Source organism: Vombatus ursinus, unplaced genomic scaffold, assembly GCF_900497805.2.
Source record: "Vombatus ursinus unplaced genomic scaffold, bare-nosed wombat genome assembly UNPS02014818.1, whole genome shotgun sequence".
Classification (NCBI taxonomy): domain Eukaryota; kingdom Metazoa; phylum Chordata; class Mammalia; order Diprotodontia; family Vombatidae; genus Vombatus; species Vombatus ursinus.
Genome location: NW_020954596.1, coordinates 7,390,976 through 7,412,630, shown reverse-complemented (window position 1 = coordinate 7,412,630; position 21,655 = coordinate 7,390,976). Strand labels below are relative to the sequence as shown.

At 45.1% G+C, this 21,655-nt stretch overlaps 1 protein-coding gene across 13 annotated transcripts in view; it reads right to left on the bottom strand.

Annotated features, from left to right (window-relative positions):
- Positions 1 to 21,655, bottom strand: part of FGFR3 (fibroblast growth factor receptor 3) — a 93,813-nt gene that overhangs the window by 53,637 nt on the left and 18,521 nt on the right. For all 13 annotated transcript variants that reach the window (XM_027836112.1, XM_027836113.1, XM_027836114.1 and 10 more), the window contains exon 4: positions 1,975 to 2,235. In XM_027836112.1, the coding sequence (XP_027691913.1) occupies positions 1,975 to 2,235 (261 nt within the window). The remainder of the gene's footprint in view (positions 1 to 1,974; positions 2,236 to 21,655) is intronic.

The following is a 21,655-nucleotide window of genomic DNA, read 5'->3' as shown; positions in this document are numbered from 1 at the left end:
GTGAAGGGGATGTAAGAACACATTCTAACTTTCTTGACACTGACTTTGGGCAAGTCCCCCTTCCCCCAATCAGAGCCTCAGTTTCTCTCTGTAAAATGGGGTGATTGGATAAAGCTGATCTCTAAGGAACCTTCTAGCTCCAACACTCTCTGCACTAAGGTCCTTCCAAGCTCAGATATCCTATAACTATCAATGAGATACAGTCTTTTGCGGGACAACGACGTAGTAGTAACCATGCATGCGAAATCCTTAGCTTGCAAGGGAAGATTTCTTTTCTTAAGACTTGGTAGGAAGAAACCACAGTGATTCCTACCCAATTTCAGAAGTTAACATGGCCCAAGTCTGGGGAAATCTAACTCCTCTCTCAACCATTTAATTGATGTAACCTTGAAATGTCTGGCCAGGCCTTCGCAGGGAGCTCCATGCGGAGCTCTGAGCCCACAGGCGCTAATCTCTTCAGGTAACACTTGTTTAATGAACTTCTCCATCAACCACAAATCCACTCCCCAGGCATCTCTATTGTTCAGGGGGCCCTGCTGAGTAATCTCTTACATTTTTAGAAAGCATAGCCCATTTTCTCATTACAAATACCCCTGGTAAAGGAGGCCCGATAGGCATTACTATCCTCATTTGACAACTGAAGAAACTGAGGCTGGTTATGTCTACAAGCCCAAAGTCATACAGCACTGCCTACTGAACCAAGAACCCAGAGCTCTGGACTCTGAGTGAGGTCCTCCCTCTGAAGTAATTATTAATACCAACTTAGAGCACTTTTAAAAACCACTTTTCATCTACATTCTTTTACTTATCATCAACAATTCCACGAAGAAGGAGGGGACAAAAGCAGTAGGAAAAAAAAAAGAGTTCTGAGAATTGGGGTTAGGAGACCAGAGTTTAAATCTCAGCTCAGCTATAGCTAGTTTTGTGACCCGAGGCAAATCTCAGTCTCCTCATCTGTGAAATGGGGCTAACACCTACTTACCTCACACTGTGGGGAAAACACTCTCTCAAGCTTTAAAGCATAAATAGATCATGATTCATGTGTTTATGACTCTGTGGGTTCATGCATCATAACAGTGTAATTCATGTAATCATAATAACGATTATTTCCATTTACTAGATGAGGAAATTGGGATTCAGAGGTGGGATGAGGGTATTATATCTAGAGAAGGCATGAGATGTAATGATGATTGTATTCAAATGAAAATGAGGTAATGTGGTATAGGGAAACAGGGCCATGGATTTGGAGTCCAAGGCCCAGTTTGGATTAATGTCCAGGCTCAACCATGCACGACCTGAGGCCGCTCGGGGGAGCTGTGGATTTGGAATCAAGAAGCCCCTGGTTAGAATCCTGCCTCAAATACTTCCTTGCCATGTGACCCTGGGCAAGTCACTTGACAGTTTGCCTCAGTTTTCTCAACTGTAAAATGGGGCTAATAATGAATGGTACCTACCACTCGGGGTTGTGAGATGATAATTGTAAAGGGTTTAGCACAACGTCTGGAGAACATTCATAAATGCTCATCGCCACCCTTACTATAGGCCCTTTCCTCAAAGACAGATGGAACTAAGAGTATGGGTAAGTGGAAGAAGCATTTTTGGGCTGAACAGAAAGTCAGAGTGGTTCAAAGTAGATGGGAATGCCTCAGGGGAGTAGGCTTCCCGTTGCGAGCATGAGGGGGTGGAGGAAAGTCCTCCAAGAAGAAGTTACATGGCTACCACATGTCTAGGCCCCTGTATTCTGGATGCCCTCTGAGGCCCCTCCCAGCTCTGACACTGGCTTGCTCAAGGTCATTAAGCCAGTTGTTGATGGAGGGGGGACTGGGGCCCAGCTTTAGCCTTCTCTGAAGACAAGATGACCAGAACCTCCTCCCTTGAAGCCCCCATGAGACACATAGCCCTGTAGGGGCAGGAGGCCCCAGATGGGCAGGGGAACATGGGAGCCCCCAAAAGGGCTGAGGCTGACTCACTCACCGGTCACTCGGATGGTAAAGTTGCAGAGAACCTCGCTGGAATGCTTCTGCTGGCAGGTGTAGACACCAGAGTCATCATAAGACACATTGATGATCTTTAGCAGGTCGGGCCCGACGTGGGTCCTGTTGGTGGGTAAGATCGCCATGCCATCCTTGAACCAGGCCAGCATGGACGAGTCTTGGGCCTCACATCCAAGCTCGATGCTCTCCCCACTTGAGAAGACCAGCTCCTCCTGACTCCTGGGCTCACTCCTCAGTGGCTCTGCAGGGGAAGGAGAAAGGAAGGGCCATTCAGAGGATGAATGCAAAATGAGCAACCGTCATTCACAGAGGCTAAAACCTTCCTCCTCCTTTAAGGCTCAGTTTATACACTTCCTTCTCTGTGAAAGAATGCCTTCTCAGAAGGGGGAATGTCCTTTTCTTCAGCCGCTAGTGCCTTACACACACACACACACACACACACACACACTGTGTCTCCTCCAATAGACTGTAAATTCTTTGAGGGCAGGGTTTGTTTCATTTGGTCTTTGTAGCCTCAGTGCTGGTGACTAATAAATGCTTTTTTATTTTTGATTTTATCTTTGTATTCCCAGTACATAGCATAAAGTAGGTGCTAAATGAATGCTTGTTCAATGATGAAAGGAAGACTTCCCAGAGAAACTCAGGAAGACTTATACAAAACTGATGCATAGTGACATAAGCAGAACCAGAAGAATAATAAATGCAATAACAACAACATTGTAAAGGTAACAACTCTGGTCAAAGCAATGGCCAGCCACGATGAGTTGATGATAAAGCATGAGACCCACCTTTGATGGAAGCGATGGACTTGGGATACAGAAATGAGATGTATATTTTTGGGACACGAACTTGACTATGCATATTTGTTGGAAGAATTTTCTTTTTCTTTTTTCCAATAGGGGAGGGAGAGAAAAATGCATTTTTATTAACTGAAAAAAAATTACTACCTATATATAATCAAGCAAACCACTTCATCTCTCTGGGCCTCAGTTTCCTCATCTGTAAAAAGGGAGGTTGGACCAGATGATCTGTAAGGTTCCTTCCAACTCTAAGATTTTGGAGAAAGCAGCTAGGGAAGTTAAGGAGGGAAGCTAGACCTCAGAATTGAAAATCCTGTTTTCCTCCCTCCTCTTCTTCCTCTGTCTACTGACCTCACCAGATATTATTACTCATTTAATCCCCAACAAGGTTTGCAGTCCAATTTTACCCACCCCATTTGCCAAACTATATTCAGGGCCTTCCTATGTGGACTTTGGAGAACAGTCCCAAGCTGAATGCCTGTGGACATACCAAAATGAACCCAACCAAGAGATAGTTCCTTGGATAAAACAAAGATGGTCTTTCTTGGTTTTTTAATAATTATAGTGTTCTTATTTTGCACTGCCTGTCTTTTCTGATCGAAAGTAAGCCCCAAGAGGGCAGGGATTGTCTCCCTTTTGTTGGTTCATCCCAAGTGCCAAGCACACAGTAGGTGCTTAATAAATGCATTTACTCCGAACCAGCCAAAACAGACAACCTTGTCCCTCCAACCTTTGCATGCAACCACCATGCCTCTGCACAGTGTCTCTAGGCCTGGAATGCCCCTGTTGAATTCCAATCAACTCAAATGCCACATCCTTCAAAAACAATCTGCATATGCTACCAAGAATGTCCTTTCTCCTCCTTCTCAGACATCACCAAACATTCTTCATAGAATGATAGGGAGGGAAGGGAGAGAATAAGCATTTATCTATGTTTATGTCTTATCACAAGAGCTGATTGTTAAATTTTCAACATGAATGTTTATACTTGGGGGGGAAGTCTGTAAAAGGCTACAAGATCTGGGCTCAAAGAATTTATTTGTTGATTGTCTAGACTTAACAAAGTGATAGAGAAAATCTAAATGAGGCAGATTAAACTTAAAAGTGTGTATAATTTCCACCCTCCCCCTCCCCCCAACCAGTGGTTAAACATTTACCACCAGCACACCCCTGCTTATCTCCCAGTTAAGACCATAGCATCCCTGCCCTCCTGGAGGTGGTCTCAGCCAAACTCTGAATCCCCCCCACATTTCACAGACCTTTGCTGAAACCTGAGTTGGTGTGTATAGGTTTGTGGGCTGTAAGCAGAGGCCTGGGGTCCTCTGGAAAAACCTAACAAAGTACAATAAGGCTAAAAAGACCACAGAAAGAGTACAAGCCAAGACAAATCCTATGTCCACCAGCCCTAGAATGACTCAGGCACCAAAGTCAGGGCCCAAACTCCCTGGTTCAGGCTCCGTCCCACGTTGAGATTACGGGGTCTGGAGTTGGAAGGAACCTTGGAAGACATCTATAGTTCTATTTCCTCACTTAACGCCTGGGGAAACTGAGGCCCAGGAAAGGGCAAGGTCTTGAGGTCAGCAAAAATTCAAATCCAGTTCTTCTGATTCCAAATCCAGGATTCTTTGTACTGCCACCACGGAGTCACAAAATCAAAAAATGGGAGGAGTCAGAAGGGGCCTGCTTGGTCCCCTAATTAGACTCCTCCAATCCCTAGGAGATGAAAGACCTGCTTCCTGGAGAGGCTGCAGGTGGGGTGGGGCGCCTGGAGGAAAGGTCAACCCCTTGGAGGCACGCCTACTCATAGCTTTAGAGCTCTGGGGCCTTATGATAGTATTTGGAATTGCCTCCAGGGGAAAAAAAAGGTAAGATTCTTAGCAGTTGCTAAAAATACTATATTGCTGGGGGTGAAAACAAAGCAAAGAATGTATAGGACTGGACTGGTTGGGACAGGTCTGCAGCTGCACCCAGGCAGCTGGGAGGAGAGGCCTGGGATGGACTTGTTTGCCACGAGATAAAGGGCTTGGACTAAGATTGTCTCCAGGGTTCCTGATAGCTTCCAGGAGTCTCTGATTCCAGCCCCTCCAACTTGCCAACCTTCACCAACTCCTCCGAGGCCCCTCCAGCCTCAGTTTCCCCTTCTGTAAGATGGTGAAGGGGGATCACTAAGGCCCCTTCTAGCTCTGATATTCCGTGTCATTGTTAGCACATGAGTGCCTGGGACAGAGAATAATCAATCACATGTGGACTGATCAGAATCTAGTCTCTGCTAATGTCCAGCTCTGACATTCTAGAAGACAGATATACATGAGCTAAGACTTTCAGCACAGTGCCTGACACACAGTGGGGGCTATATTAATGCTCCCCTCCTACCCCTATTATTCAAAGCTTGGAGAAGGTTCATGATCCTCAGCCAGAAACTAAGCTCTAGAAGAAGGGAAGGGACTGACCCAAGGTCACACTGTGGACAATTAGACCACTAAAGGATAAACCTAAGAACGTCAGTGACAGAAAGAACTTTGGAGCCAAAAATATTGAATGGGGTTGGGGGGGGTGCTTAGAACATAGAGGACAGGACTCATTGGAACAAGTCTGCTGGAAGGACCCTCAGAGCCCAGAATGTCTGGAATGGCCCTTAGAAATCAGAACGCCAGAGCTGGAAGGGACTTTGGAACCCAATGTCAGGGCTGGAGGGACCCTTAGAACACAGAACGTCAGGGGCTGGAGGGACCTTTAGAACATGGAATGTCAGGGCTAGAAGTCATCTCAGACCACAACTACTTAGAACACACAGAATACAGAATGTTAGAGCAGAATGTTAGGTGGGGGAGGGTTGGTGGCAAAGCAGAACGGAATCCAGGTCTCCTAATTCCCAGGCAGCCACACCACTCTGGGAGTGGGGTGTGGAGAGAGACAGCACCCGGAGCGTTGGCAGCAGCCCCAGGAGAAGACATCAGTCCTGCAGGGAGATGTACTGGCTTAGATCTCTTTCCAGGTATCTCTGTGGGAATTTCACTCCTAAGGAGAAAGTATTTTCTATGCCTCCTGATGGGGCCAAGCTCACCAGTCAACCAGGAGGGTGGGTTTCAGGGCCTGCGGGGGCTCCCTGGGAAACCTCTCTGCTCCGACTCAGAACCTTTTTTTTTTTCTTCCTTCTGTAAAAAGCCATTCTAAGTTGAAGGTGGGAGCCACCAGGCTTTTCTGAGTCACTGAGGTATTCTTAATTTTAAAAAAAGGAGGGTGGGGTGGGTGGGTTGGGGCTAGGGAGAGACAGAGGAGCAACCTGCTATAAAACACCTTTTAGAACTTGAGGCAAGTTTCATGGTCTGTGGTTTTGTACGGAGGGCAGTTCCCTGTGGGCCCTCTGCTATTAATTGAGGATAATGATGGTTTTATAGGTTCCTGAGAGTAAGTGAAAGGGAAGGGGGTAGCTGAGAGTCTCCAGGGCAGGAGGCTCAGAGGAACGACTTCAAAGGCCACCCCCAGCTCCTGCCTCACCTCCTGGCAAGTGGCCAGGCTGCTTCCGACCTCCTGCTTACAGACTCCCTGCTAACAGAGCCCGGGGAGCCCTGGGGAGCTGGACCCACACCATCCATCCTCAGCGGGGCTCTAATCCCAGCCCAGGGCCTAGGACCAAGTCACCTCCCTTCTCAACTGAAAGATGAGGGCGATAAGTAAGCCTTGCTGGCTTCTATACTGAAAGCGTCTGTATTTATAGATCTGAAAGAAGGGGGAGATGATACGTGCTCTGTCTAGCTTATAGTATTGTTAGGATGAAACTGCTCCCATAAACCTTGGACCTTGTAGACCTGGCTGGAGGGGGCGGTGTCTGTGAACTTGTTTTTATAAATTATTCTGACAACTATATTTCACTAGAATCGATGTCCTTTGTAATCCAATGCATTTTATTTTATCCATTTAAAAAGATGACTGGAGAGTCTTTAGGTTTTACCAGACTGCCTGTCAAAGGGGGTTCTCGGACTGGAAAAACAAAACAAAACAAAACAAAACAACATTAAGAACAAAGAGGCAGCTGGACGGTGCAGTGGATAGAGCACTGGAGTCTGGAGGACTGAGTTCAAATATGACCTCAGCCACTTACCAGCTGTGTGACCCTGGGCAAGTCACTTAACCAACTGCTTCCAAAAAACAAAGAAACAACAAAAAAAGAACACAACACCTAAGCTAAAATTACCCATGAAAGAGTCACGATTGTCCTCCCCTGCCAGTCCGATGCAACTTCTAAATCAACAATTAGCTAACCAGGACTCAGAGACATGAGGAAGTGACCACAGAAGCCAAACGGAAAGCCAGCAGAGTAAACTTGGATGAGAAAAGCTTGGAGCCTGCCTGGGTGCAGGATCACTCTGGCTGTGTAGGCAAATCAAGAGATCCTAGATTTAAAACTGGAATGGATGGGAAAGGCCATCTAGTCCAGCCCTCCCACCCCCATTTTACAGATAAGGAAACTGAGACTCAAGAGAGGTTAAATTACTAGCTCAAGGTCTCCCAGCCAATGAAGTGTGAGAGGCAGGATTTGAACCCAGGCCTTCCTGACTCCCTAGGCCAGTACTACTGGCCACTACAGAAGAGGATCTCAGGATTCAGAATTATTATCTGGTCTCATTTTTATACCAGGAAACTGAGCCAGTAAGTTAGTTAAATGACATGCCCATAGTCACATAAAGAAGGCAAAGCCTTTCTCCATCACAATATGAAGGGGGTTGGGGTAGAAGAAGTTATTTTAAAGTTTCTTGGCAGGTGATATTATGGTATAGTGGGGCAAAAATTCCCCCAAAACCAAACAAAAAATCCACTGGGCCTGGATTCTGGAGCCCTTGCTCCTAGCTCTGTGACACTGAACCTATATGAGCCTCGGTTTCCCTACTTGTTAAAAGAGGGGACAAATACTTGTCCTACCACTCTCCTAAGTGTATAGTTTCTCCTATTGGACTGGGCCCCCCCTTTTTTTGCTTTTGCTCTGTAGCCACCCCAGTCATTTAGCACAGTGCTTGGCACACAGTAGGTGCTTAATAGATGTTCATTCATTCCTACCACTCAGAATCGTGAGGAAAGCTGTGGAAACCTCCAAGTGCTATTAGTATCTGTGACTTCTTATTGTAATGCTTTTATATTGAACTTTCCAAGAGGAAGCCCAGATCCCAAAAGAATTGTATCCCACAACAGCAGAGGAGGGAGCAGTCAGGTTTACCTTAGGCATCCTCTTCCTCCTTCCTGGAGTCCAACCTGCCCCTTTTGTCAAAGGCCCATTAGGGATTCAGGATCAGGAGGATGGGGAATCTACTGGCAATCCACTGGCCCCAGGCAGAATTCTTGGCCAAGGATGGATTTAACAAGAAAGAGGCTTCATTCCCAAGGTTTCCAAAACATCAGGTCCCAAGGGGACAAAAAGGACAAAACTGCCTCCCCCCACACCGCCAGGCCCTTTCCCTGGGCAGGGGAAGAGGCCCCAGTATACATATGTAAAAGTGCTCTCAAGGGGGGCAGAAAAACAGCCATTGTGGAAACAGGTTCTTTTTTTTATTTTTTTAAAAGCATTCTCCAGCTTCTACATAACACCCTCAGGCCTGAATTTCTGACTTGTTTGTAGGTATGCATGATGCTCAGCAAAGAAGCAGAGAACTCAGTTTACCTCAATGACACTTTATTTTTTTGTTAAATACCTATTATGTTCTCAGGCAGGCCAGTGGTTAGAGCCATTGTCATTACTGTTATTATTGATCACCTAGCTATAGTAATTTCCTCACAACCAGCTGAATGTCCATTCCATATTACTTTCCCTTTTTTATAAAGGGGGGGCGGTGTCCTGGAAAGTAGCTCTGGCTTGTTGGGTCAAGTTGGGCAGGGAACCTTTATTTCAGCACGTCGGGTTCCTCCTCTTTTCATATGAGAGAGTTGGACCAGATGGTATCTGGCCCAAATTCTGCCCAGCTGTTAATGAAGGCGATTCATTAACATAAGTATGTTAGAATAGCCAGCCCCCAAAACTAATCTGTTGACCCATTACACCTTGCACCCCTTCCCCCCTTCTCCAGGTTGTTGAAAGTGATCAAACTAGAATCTCAAATCAAAGTGAGATCAAATCACAGAATCATTTTAGAGTTCAAAGGGCTCTCATGGACCAAACAGCAAAGCCCACCCCTCATTTTACAAAGAAGAAAGACAAAGCCCAGCTTGGGGAATCATCATGCCCAAGGTCACATAGACATCCCCTGATTTCCTGTGCAGTATTATAGACTGTCCCCCACCCCCAATCACTTTTAAATATCCCCTGTCCATTGTACGGGCTCGATGAATCCTAGCCTCGTGGTGGGGAGGGTCCAATCCTAACCCAAGCCAGGTCTATGCTGAGAGTGCTATGAGAGGTAGGGGAGGGAATGATGTCTTCATTATCTATAGGGCATCAACCCTTACTAGCAAAGGCAGGCTCAGGGCCCAGGGCAAGGTGAGCGCTTAATGATGGCTGGCTGATGAATGAGTGAGGGGATGAATAAATGAATGAGGCTCCACACTGTTATTTGGTACTCACAGTATTTTCACACAAAGTTTTAAATAGGAAAGCTTAAATATAACAACCAGAAATGTCCAAAAGCAGTTTGGGTGCTCCCTACTCATGACAGGAGGTCTCCAAGCAGAGGCAAAACAACCAGTTTGGAATGTTGCCCTGAGGGGATTTCTGCCTAGAACTAAAAGGCTGAGGGTCCCCTCTGAGCTCAGATTCTGAGATTCTGGAATTCTGCTTAGGTGCCCTCCGAGCCAGATGCATGTCACTTTTTCCAAGAAAAGGTTAAGAGGGAGGTTAAGGTGGGAGCGGCTCCTCATCCATTTTACAGGTGAGGAAACTGAGGCTCTGAAAGTGGTATGACCTGCCTGTAATAATGTGTGTGTGATGCTTTTCAGTTCCCTCAGTTTTATTTACTAGGTATGGAGGGTGTGGAAAGGGGCTGTATCTTACTCATTTTTCTCTACCTTGGTGCTATGCTCAGTGTTTTGTTTGTTTAAATTCTAACTGAACTGAAAGAAAGCTCAAGCAAGGTTTTGAACATGGTACCAGGGCTCTGGAGCCTCCCCTCTCTTTTATTTATTTTTACATTCAATTTTTATTTTAGTTTTTTTCTCAATTAGATGTAAACAAAAATTTTTAATTTTTTCCCCCCAAATTTTGAGTTCTAAATTCTCTCCCTTCCCTCTGCCCTCCTTGAGAAGGCAAGCAATTTGATATAGAATCCTTCTCCCCTCCTTTAAAAAAGGACTCATGGCTGGGGTGGGTGAGAGCCAAGATGGAGAAATAAAAGCAGAGCTCTCCCAAACTGCTCTCCAGACAACTTTAAAATAATGCCTCAAAATGAATTCTGGAGAGGCAGAAGCTACAAAAGGATGAGATGAAACAATTTTCCAGCCCTAGACAACTTAGGTGGGCAGGAAAGATCTGTGTCACTGGAGTGAGAGTGGAGCCCCCTCCAGTGCAGGCCAGACCCCAGCAAGCTAGCAGCAGGCCCTGGGGGTGCCTTCTGGAGCTCTCAACCCACAGACAGTAAAGGGCTCCTACAACTGGTCAGGAGACACTCTGCTGGCACCAAGTGTAGGACTCTGTTGCACTGCCCATAATCAGTTGGGTGGCAGTCCCAGGGCGAGAAGGAGGATCACTAGCACACTACAGCACCCTGCTGTAGGGTACAGGGGTCCTGGTCACAGTTCCAGGGTGGAAAAGGGTGCTTGTGGTTGCTCAGAGACCAGAGCACAGGCCAGGAGAGCAGCAGATCATACCACGTTGGAAGAACTAAAAACTTACAGATCCCCAGAACTAGCTCTGAAAACAGCAGCACAAGAAACCTGAAGCTTGGGACAGTGCCCTTCAATCCCGGGAGCACAGCCCAACCTTAAAATAAAGTTAAAAGTTAAAAAAGAGGCTAGAAAAATGAGCAAACAACAACAACAACAAAAAGACACTGACTATAGAAAGTTACTATGGTGACAAGAGCAAAACACAAACTCAGAAGAAGACAATAAAGTCAAAACAACTACATACAAAGTCTTAAAGAAAAATGTAAATTGGTTTAGACCCCCAAAAAAGGATTCTTGGAAGAGCTCAAAAAGGATTTTCAAAATCAGAGAGGGGCACCTAGGTGGTGAGGTGTATAGAGCACTGGCTCTAAAGTCAGGAGAACCTGAGTAAAAATCCAGCCTCACACACTCACTAGCTGTGTGATCCTTGGGCAAGTTACTTAACCCAAACTGCCTCCAAAAAAAAAAAAATCAGATAAGGGAGGTAGAGGAAAAATTGGGAAAAGAAATGAGAATAATACAAGAAAATCGTGAAAAAAGAGTCAATAGGTTGGTAAAAGAGGCACAAAAATCTACTGAGAAGAATGCCTTAAAAAGCAGAATTGGTCAAATGGAAAAAGAGGTACAAAAATTCATTGAAAAAGAACTTCTTAAAAAGTAGAATTGGCCAAATGAAAAAGGAGGTACAAAAGCTCACTGAAGAAAATAATTCCTTAAAAATTAGAATTGGGCAAGTGACAGCTAATAACTCCAGAAGACATTAAGAAACAATGAAACAAAATCAAAAGAATGAAAAAATAGAAAAAAAGGTGAAATATCTTGCTGGAAAAACAATTGACCTGGAAAACAGATCAAGGGGAGAAAAATTAAGAATTATTGGACTACCTAAAAACCATGGTCAAAGAAAGAGCCTAAATCTTTTAAGAAATTATCAAGGAAAACTGGCCCGATATCCTAGAACCAGAGAGTAAAATAGAAATTGAAAGAATCTACTGATCACCTCCCAAAAGAGACCCCAAAATGAAAACTCCCAAGAATATTAATTACAGCCAAATCCCAGAGCTCGCAGGTCAAGGAGAAAATATTGCAAGCAGCCAGAAAAAAAGAATTCGAATATCATGTAGCCAGAGTTGGGATAATACAAGATTTAGCAGCTTTTACAGTAAAGGATAGGAGGGCTTGGGATTTGATATTCTGGAGGGCAAAGTAGCTAGGATTATAACTAAGAATCACTTACCTGGCAAACATGAGTATAATACTTCAGGAGGAAAAAGTAGACATTTAATGAAAGAAAAGACTTTCAAGCATTCCTGATGAAAAGACCAAAGCTGAATAGAAAATTTAACTTTCAAATATAAGACTCAAGAGAAGTATAAAAAGGTAAACAGGCTCCATAAGGGATTCAATAAGGTTAAACTGTTTACATTTCTACATGGGAAGATGATACTTGTAATCCTTATGCTCTTTATCATTCTTAAGGCAGTTAGGAGCCTACATAGACAGAGGGCATGGGTGTAAGTTGGTTATAATGAGATGATCTCTAAAAAAGTAAAATGAAAGGGTGTGAAAAAGGAATATACTGGGAGAAAGGGGAAGGGAGAAGAGAGAGGTAAAATGGGGTAAATTATCTCACATAAAAGAGAAGTGAAAGAGCTTTTACAGTGGAGGGGAAGATGGGGGTGGTTAGGGTGATGGCAGACAACCATTGAACCTTATTCTCATTGGAAATGGCTCAAAGAGGGAATAACAGTTAGGCACAGAAATCTCTTACCCTAGAGGGAAATAAGAGGGAAGGGGATAAGAGAAGGGGAGAGGGGACTGATAGAAGGGAGGTCAGATTAGGGGAGGCAGTGGTCAGAAGCAAAACACTTTTGAGAAGGGAACAGGGAGAAAGGAGAGAGAAAGGATAAATGGCAAAAATAGGATAGAGGGAAATAGTAATCATAACTGTAAAAATTTTTACAGCAAGTTTTTCTGATAAAGGCTTCATTTTTCAAGTGTATAGAGAACTGAGTCAAATTTATAAGAATACAAGTCATTCCTAAATTGATAAATGACAAAATGATATGAGCAGGCAGTTTGCAGATGAAGAAATCAAAGTCATATGAAAAAATGCTCTAATTCACTATTGATTAGAGAAATTACAACAACTCTGAGGTACCACTTCACACTTATCAGATTAGGTAATATGACAGAAAAGGAAAATGACAAATGTTGGAGGGGAGGTGGGAAAATTGGGACACTAAAGCACTGTTGGTGGAAATGTGAACTGATTCAACCAGTCCAGAGAACAATTTGGAACTATGCCCAAAGGGCTATAAAACCATGCATACTTTGACCCATACTTTGGGATACCTGGTCTGTATCCCAAAGAGATTAAAAAATAAAAAGGAAAAGGTCCTACATCTATAAAAATATTTATAGTAGCTCATTATGTGGTGGCAAAGAATTGGAAATTGAGAGGAAGCCCATCAACTGGGGAACAGCTGAACAAGCTGTGGTACGTGAATGTAATGGAATACTATTGTACTATAAGAAATGATGAGCAGAATGCTTTCAGAAATTCCTGGAAAGACTTACATAAACTGATACAAAGTGAAGTGAGCAGAACCAGAACAGCTTTTACAGTAACTGCAGTAATTATATGATGATCAACTATAAATGACAATACAAAGATTCAACACAATTCTGAGGACCTATCATAAAAAATGCTATCCACATGTAGAGAAAGAATTGATGGAGTTCAAATGCAAATTGAAGCATACTTTTTGTACTTTATTTTTCTTGTTTTTTTTGGGGGGGGTCTGTGTTTTGCAACATAGCTAATATGGAAATGTGTTTTACAGGACTGCATATATACAATCTGTATCTAACTGCTTGCCATCTCAGGGAGGAGGGATAGGAGGGAGAGAATTTGGTACTCAAAATTTTAAAAAATGAATGTTAAAAATTATTTTTACGTGTGATTGGAAAAAAATAAAATATTTAAACTCTAAAAAAATAAAATAAAATAAAGAAGGACACATCGAATCTTTCACACTGTGAGCTTCCTGAAGGCAGGGACAGTTTTTGCCATGCTTTGAATCACCAGTGCTTGGCACACAGTGAGCACTTAATAAATGTTCACCGACTGACTTAGTGACCCTCTTAAGTGTTATTATCAGACTCTAAGGCTTGGGTGACATTTATTACGCTTTTTGTATAAAAAGAAGATTCATCATTTTTTCCTTCCTTGGGGACTGACTGTATTTATTTTATTGCGATGGGTGGCCAGTGTCATTGACCAATGACTCCCAGGATGGAATAGCAGATGTGACCTATCAGCTGCCAGCCCCCAATGACCCTCAGGCTTCGGGACTGCAGGGGAAGACTGGGGAGATTTACTCTACATTCAAGAAGCAGTATTAACTCTTCTCCATTCCTCCTTCCCCGCAGCCCGCCTTTCAGTGCACTTCCTCCTGGCAATTAGTTTTGGGTTTCATCAGCCAAGGAGAAAACTGGATTCCCTCCCTGCCTTACTCCTGGGGGCCCCCCTTTTCCCTTAGCCGGAGAGAAATGAGGTGGGGAGGAGCGTCACTGAGGACACTGCCCAGTGTTATTTGAATGCCTGGGGACAACAGGCGCTGCAGAGAGGAGCTGGGCTGCGGCAATGCTCTCCAGCTGAGCGATTTCAGCGCCCCCCCTCAACTGGTGATCTACCCCAGGACCTCAAGAGCTCAGGACAGACTGGTCATAAAGTGCCTGTTGGTCACCCAATGCTTTGCTCTGTCCTAGACTCCTTGTAACAGATTTTCTTAATTTTGGGGGCTTGTTTTTCTTTATAATTTTTCGGTTGTTCTCATTATTACGAACTTGATAAGCACCAACACAAAGCTTTCCCTACTCGAAGAATAAAAAAAGAGGTCTGCATTGGAAGCCACGGATCTCCATCCGAATGTGTTTTAGTTTTGGCACCCAGTTTGGTAATGTCTGAAATTGAATGTAGACATTCCAACACCGCCGTACTTGTCAATGTCCCTATGTGAACTTCCGTCTTCTCTCTGTGTATTTTTTAATGATTCACTGACACTTTTTTTTAAAAGCATCACTCAAAAAAAAAAAAAAAGCCTTTCCTTGTAACAAATAATCATGCAAAATAATCATGCAAAATAAACCCAGCCACAGCCTGGAGAGATGTGCATGTGAATGCCCACTCAGAGCAGAGGCAGATGCCCTTAGACACCAACGTAGGCTGAGCGAGGACAATCTAAATGCCAGCTCGATTCAACTGAGCAACATTGATTAGGCACTGTGTGCCTGAGAGGCAGCTGGGGCGCAGAGGCTCCAGGCGGAGTCGGTCTTGGACCCAGGACCTCAACAAGTCCAAAACACAACTCCTTATCTCTCCCTGAGGTCAGAGGATTCTAGAATTTGGAGCTGGGAGGGGCCTGAGAAGCCATCTCGTCCAGGAATTCCCAAATTTTTTCTGTCCCGTACCCTTATCTTTAAGAAAACCTTCCTGCATGCTCTAGTCAGTAAGAAAGAAATTCTAGACTCTACCATAATAACGCACCTAAGAAACAGAGATCGACTCAGTATAAAAGGAAATACATTGTAGAGTTTCCATGCGTAGGCACAGAAATAAAAAGATTAATTAATTTCAATAGAAGGATACAGTTATTTACTAAATAGATCCTGTAAATTAGCTCATATCCCCTAGATACATGTATTCCAGGTTGAGAACCCGATTTGGTTCACCCACTGCCCTCATTTTATAGAGCAGAGAAGTGAGGCTCAGAGAGGGGCATTTGCCTAGTAAGGCAAGGTACTGAATGAGAGAGCTCTTAACTCAAGTACGGCCCCCCCAGACTCCAAATTCAGTAAATCAGCAGCTACCAGGGAATGATTTTTTTTTCCTTTGAGGGAGGGGTGGTGATCACAGCAATCTACCAGGACCATATTGATAAATGGGAAGGACTGATGCCTATGCTGGGGAGGAAATCGTAGCCAAATTGATGAAATCAGCATCCTTTCAAAGTATGAATCAGCAGTTAGCAATGGTTCTTGAATCAGACCCTGGGCTATTTTGAATCGTCTTATAGAATCTCAGGATGGTTTCCTAGGGGAGTCAGCTTGGTACAGTAGCTTTGGAGTCATAGCCCCTGGGTTTGAATCCTTCATTTTGTACTTCTTACCTGACTTAAAGTTCCTAGCCCTCGATTTTCCCTTCCGTAAAGTAGGGGATTGGCATAGCTGGCCTGGCTTTAGAGCTATGATCCTATTATCTACCCACCCACAGGGAGCTTCGCTGACCCCCTCTCACCGGACAGCTACCAGTCCCCAGGGCTCCCAGCCCTCACAGAGACAACACAGACCCGAACAATTTATCCCCTATTCATTTGTATATGTATTCAATTAAGCAGTGAACTCCAGCGGGGCTGGCATGAGGTCTCCTACTTTTCCCCCCCGCCCCTAGGGCACCTAGCACTGAGGGTGGGGAGGGTGAGGGGGTTTCAGCAGCAGGTGTTTCACACTTGCCTACGGATTTAACTAAATTGGGAATCAGAGAAAGCAAGAGCTGAGAACGACCTAACAACATTAAAGTCAGAGGAGGAAACAGGCCTGGGATCAAAAAACTGCCCCTCCTCTAAACCGCCATCCTCCTTCACCCGAGTGAAGGAACACAGTAGGTACTTCATAAATGACTGACTGACTGACCAAGACACATACAAAAAGGGGACTAGGGGATTTCTAGGTTTCATTTTTGTTTTCCATTGCTGTACCTGGGCACATTCTATCCCCTTATGCCTGGAATGCATTCCTTCATCTGTGCCTAGTGGAATGGCTACCTTTCTCCAAGGTTTAGCTCAGGGGACACACCCTGGTCTTTCTAGGGAAGCCCACCCCCCTACCTTTTCAGGTTTCTCTCCTGCCTAGAATTCTCTTGTATTTATTTATCTGTGTTTCTGGTTGTATTTCAGAGTAGAATACAAGTTTCTTACAGGGCAGAGACTGTTTTTTTTTTCTTTCTGTTTTTTTTTTTTTGCATACCCATCACCTAGAACAGGGAAAGGGATTTGTTCTGTGAAGTTTGGATTCCATCAAAGGGCCACACTTGAGGACCTAGAGGGCCACATGTGGCCTTGAGGCCGCAGGTTCCCCACCCTTGACCTAGCACACAGTAGATTCTTAATTAATGGTTGTTAATGACTGTAGTCGTGTGAACAGAAAGATCAGTCATTTGAAATCAACATTAATTTTAATGATCAAGCATAGCCTAGGAAAGGTTGTGAAACTCATCTTCTCTTCACTGAAGAGGTGGGGAACTATGGGTAGGGAACGTTGTATATTCTATCATTGGTTAGTTTTGCTGAACTGTTCTCTTCCCCCACCCTCCTTAAAAAAAAAACAACAAACTGTTAAAAGGAAATGCTTGTGGGGGTGGGGGTGTCTATTAAAAATGAAAGTAATTTTAAAAGGCATAGGTTTTAAAAATTTCGACCAATATATATCAGAAACAAATGACTAAATTGAAGTGAATCTACCTCTTGTCTTTCAGAAGAAACTGAGGCTCAGAGACAGGAAAGTAGTTGCCTAGGGTTACACAAGGAAGCTGTGGCAGGTGGGCATCTCTCACATAAAGCCAAGGGAGGCGTGAGGTGGGCTCAGTCCTGCTCAAAGTTCTCAGCACCCCTTAATGCAGACCCCACCTCTGCTAGGTTCCTTCTCAGCCCTCTTCTCCCACCCTTCTCCATCCTCCCCTGGATCTTCCCTGGCTCCAGCTCTGCCTCCCCCCACCCTCCCCTTAATCTTCACTTAATTCAGGCAGCTGGCCGTAAATACCCCCAGAACAATGGATTTAATCCTGAAAGTCCTGAAAGGGAGCTCCCCCCACACCCCGGCCTGGAAGGGGGGCAAGAAGGAGAAACCCCACCCCCTTTCTCTTCCCCTGGGACAATGAGGGGGACACTGGGGCCCAGGCCTAATTAAAAACGGAAGTGCTCAGCTCAGAGCCAAAGTTTGGGCAAAGAAGGAGAAAAGTGCGGGAGGGAGAGGAGGGAGGGCTGGCCCAAATGGGGAGGGTCTTTTCTATTCAAAACCTAGACTCCAACTGGGGCCACATTCAGGGAACGTTAATTGTCATTCCAACTCCGAACGTCCTAGTTTCTAAGTGGAAACTGCTCCCCAGAAGGCTAATGAACCCTCTGCTGTGGCTGGAGCTGTTACCCCAGACCTGAACAGGGACCAGGTGGGCAGGGTCCCGTCATCCTCTGCCCCCCCCCCACTGCCCCGCCTCCCCCAGACTAGCTGAGCAACCCCGGCCAAGTCACCAAACTTACTTCCCTAAGCCTTTTTTTTTTTCCCCTGTAAAATGAAGGGTTTGGTTCCTGGGGTGCCAGTCAGCTCCAGATACATGATCCCATGAACCCCAGCCCAGGCTAATAAAATGACACTGATCCCCTGATTCTATTTCTGGAACACACAAAGGATCTTCTTCCTAACAGCCTTGGTAGAGAAGCAGGACGAGGGTTATTTTGTCCCCATTTTACAGATGAGACAACTGAGGCCTGAAGAGGTGAAGGGAATTTGTGGTAGAACAGAAAGAGTACTGGACTCAGGAGTGAGAAGACCTGAGTTTGAGTTTTTGTTCTACCATTTAACTCAATAACCTTAAACAAACTACTAACTTCTCTGGGCCTCAGTTTCTTCCTTTATAAAATGCAGGGATTGCTTGGATTGGAGAGCTTCCAAGGTTCCTTCCAACTCTGATATTCTGTAACTTTGGAAGAGTCACTTCTATGCCTCAGTTTCTTCATCCGTAAAATGGGAATAATAACTCTTGCCTTTCACCCAGAGGTAGTCTATGAATGAAATGAAATAACAGATGTCAGTTCTTACTATTGTTGTTGTTATTCACTTTTCCAAGTCTCTAGTTTCCTCTTGTGTGAGATTAGTAAATTCGACTGGCTGGCCTTAAATGTCTCTTGCAGCTCTGGTACTTTTGTGGTTCTGTGATTCGCCCCCAAGATCATAGGCCTGACTAGCGAAGTCTTAGGACCCAACAGGATACTACGTTGTGGGACTCTCGATCATTCTGCTTTGTGGTTAGCTTTGTACTTTAGAAAAGGCAGACTTGCCAAGTCAGGACATCCACCAGATGCTTTTAAAAATACTAGATTTGAGGAATAAGGGTGGCACGGGATCAAACAAAGTGACACCTCTGAATCAGAAGGTTTCTCTCTGCCCTCCTTTCGACCATGGCAGAGTAGATGGAGCAATGGATTTGAAAATCAGAGGACCTGGGTTCAGATTCTGGATGTACCACTTACTGCTTCAGTGACCTCGGGCAAGACTTTTTTTTTTTTAAATCACTGAACCTTAATTTCTTCCTTTGTTAAAAGAAGGGTTTATATTAGATCACCTCTAAAGTTCCTTTTTAGCATCCTTATGGTAGGTTTGCTGAAGTGTGGCTGGCTCTGAGTCCTCCTAAATCTTGCTATTCCCCCATTTCAGAGGAGGAGAAACTGAGGCATAAAGGTTGATGCTTTATAGAGCCACAGAATGCCAGAGCTGATTGAGCCTTTGAAAAACCACTCTCTGTTTAACCCTTTCATTTCACAAAGAAGGAAGCTGAGGCCCAGAGAAGGTCACTCACCCAAGGTCACACAGTCAGCTAAGGGCAGGGTTACACCCAAGTTCCTGGGCTCCCAATGGACGGCTCTTTCCAGCGTGCCTCCTTGCTATATAGCTTGCTAAGTCATGGCAGACTGAAGACCCAGCTAAGCCCCTGCCCTACCCTGCCCTCCCTGGCCCTCAGGCTCTTGGTACTAAGCTCCAGGAATTCATCCGAAGCCAGAAAAGTCAGCAGTTTCCCACATCCAAGGGAGGATTTTCAATCTGCTGACAGGGCTGTTGGTGCCTGGGACAACCCATTACATCCTGGCTGCATGGGGCAGAAGAGGTGATTACCAAGCCTAAGGCTGGCTAGGTGGTACCCACTCCCCTGCCCTCTCCAACCCAAACGTCCCCATAGAGGTGTTGTCCCCTGCAACCTTCAGCAGTCTGGGATGGGAGTCAGCTTCCCAGTCAATGGGACTGATGGGCCCCAAAGAACTCTCCTGGAAAATTCTTCCCATCTCTGCGCTTATCAGTCATTCAATGGGTATTTTATTCATCCCCTACAGCATGTAGGCTACTCATGGGGCACAGAAAATCGATCCCTATAATTTCTAGAAGGTTTTCAACTCTGTGATATAGGCAGTATTATTGTTATCCCTATTTTACAGAGGGGTAAACTGAGGCTCAGCAAGCTTTAACTTGACTAGGGCACACAGGCAGACTGTGGCAAAGCAGGAAATTTAACTCAGGTCCTGTGACTGTATTTTAGCACTATTTTGAATCACCAGGCAGCATCTCCATTCTAATGATGAATTCTAAGAGGGTCATGATTCCTCATTTTTTATGAGGAAACTGAGGCCCGGGAGAGGATGGAGCTTGTTCGTATCAGGAATGGGGACCAGAACCTACATCTCTTGGAAAAACTGGATATGTGTGAGCGTGTGTGTATGGAACAAAAGAAAACAAGTCTAACGAAGGCACCCCCCAACACCCCCAATCTTTGCATGAGGAGACACTAAGTCATCAGTAGGTGGCAGGCTCCCCTTCAGAACCTAAACCCCAGGCTGATTGGAAGACCCTGGGACAGAGTTAGGAAATATTCAATTGCTTCTTGGTACATTTGAAGGCAGAGCACCTGGTTTCAACTCTTGGGCTTTGCCACTTACTATCTATGAGAGTTTTGAGCCTCAGTTTCCCTCTCTGTAAAATAAAGGGACTCTCTCTGAGGTCCCCCCTCCCAGCTTGGAATTCTATGACCCACAGAGGAACAGCCGTTGGCAAGAAGAGGAGAGAAAACCCATCCATCTTAAAAACAGTCAGAGAATGTAAGACAGGGTCAGGGACCTCTTTTTCCTTAGTGGGGTTAAGCATTCTTTGGGACAGCTAGAAGTTTTTGAGGGTTCCCAAGTCAAGGGAGAAGGCTCTGAGGCTCTTAGCCAGAGAAACACTGTCCTGGGCACATCTACCAGCTCCATTCAACGGCTACTCACAGACTCACTCAAAATCCGTATTTACCTGTATGACCTTGGGCAAATTACTTCTCCCCCCTTGAGCCTCAGTTTCCCCAGCTGTAAAATGAGATGTCTGGATCAGATGGTCTGTTCAGATGGGGGGGAGGGGGGCTTAGCACGGCACTTTAAGGTCCTGGTTATCCCCATGCCCAGACTCCAACAAATCAGGTGGCAGCATCTTACCTAACCTCTGCATCCCCCCATCCCTACCCCCTGTCAAGTCTGCCCAGCTCAGCACGCAGAAAGGACTCACAAAATGTTCCCTGGATCAAACTGAAAAGCCAAGGGGAGCAAAGGTAGGGTAGTTACTAATGCCACCCTCTCCCGGGCCTGTGACCTCCTCACTGTCTTCCCCTCCCTCTACAGAATGGGCACGGCATGGTAAAAACCTGGGTCTGAAACCCACATTTAACACTCACCAGCTGGGAGATCATGGGCAAGTTACACCCCCTCCCCAGTCTTCATTTCCACCTCTAAGAAAGGGGGGTGACAAATACAGTACTTGCTTCTCAGAGTTGCTGCAAGCAAAGGATCTTGCAAACCTTAAATTCATATGTATACAGTACTTATTTTGATTTTGATTCTAGAAATTCCCAACCCCCCAAGCTACAAAAGGCATCTGTCCCCTCTTTCTCTCCAGCCCTGGACTCTAGATGGCATCATCGCAGATGGCTTCAGCCCAACTCCAGCTGTCAACAGAGAGGGGAACAGCTGGTTTCTATAGCTACACTTAATAAACTGTTGGGGGAGGGGGAAAAGGGGGAAAGGGAAACCTAGTGACTTTCTCCTCCTGGACCTTTCTCCCTTGTCCAGAAAGAGCTTCTGTCCTCTACCAGGCTGTGTGTGGGGCCAGAGCCAAGTGTGGGGAAGAGGGGGGGGGTCACAGAATTTTGGGATCCCAGAATGTCAGGGCTGGAAGGGTCCTTAGAAAATAGAATGTAATAGT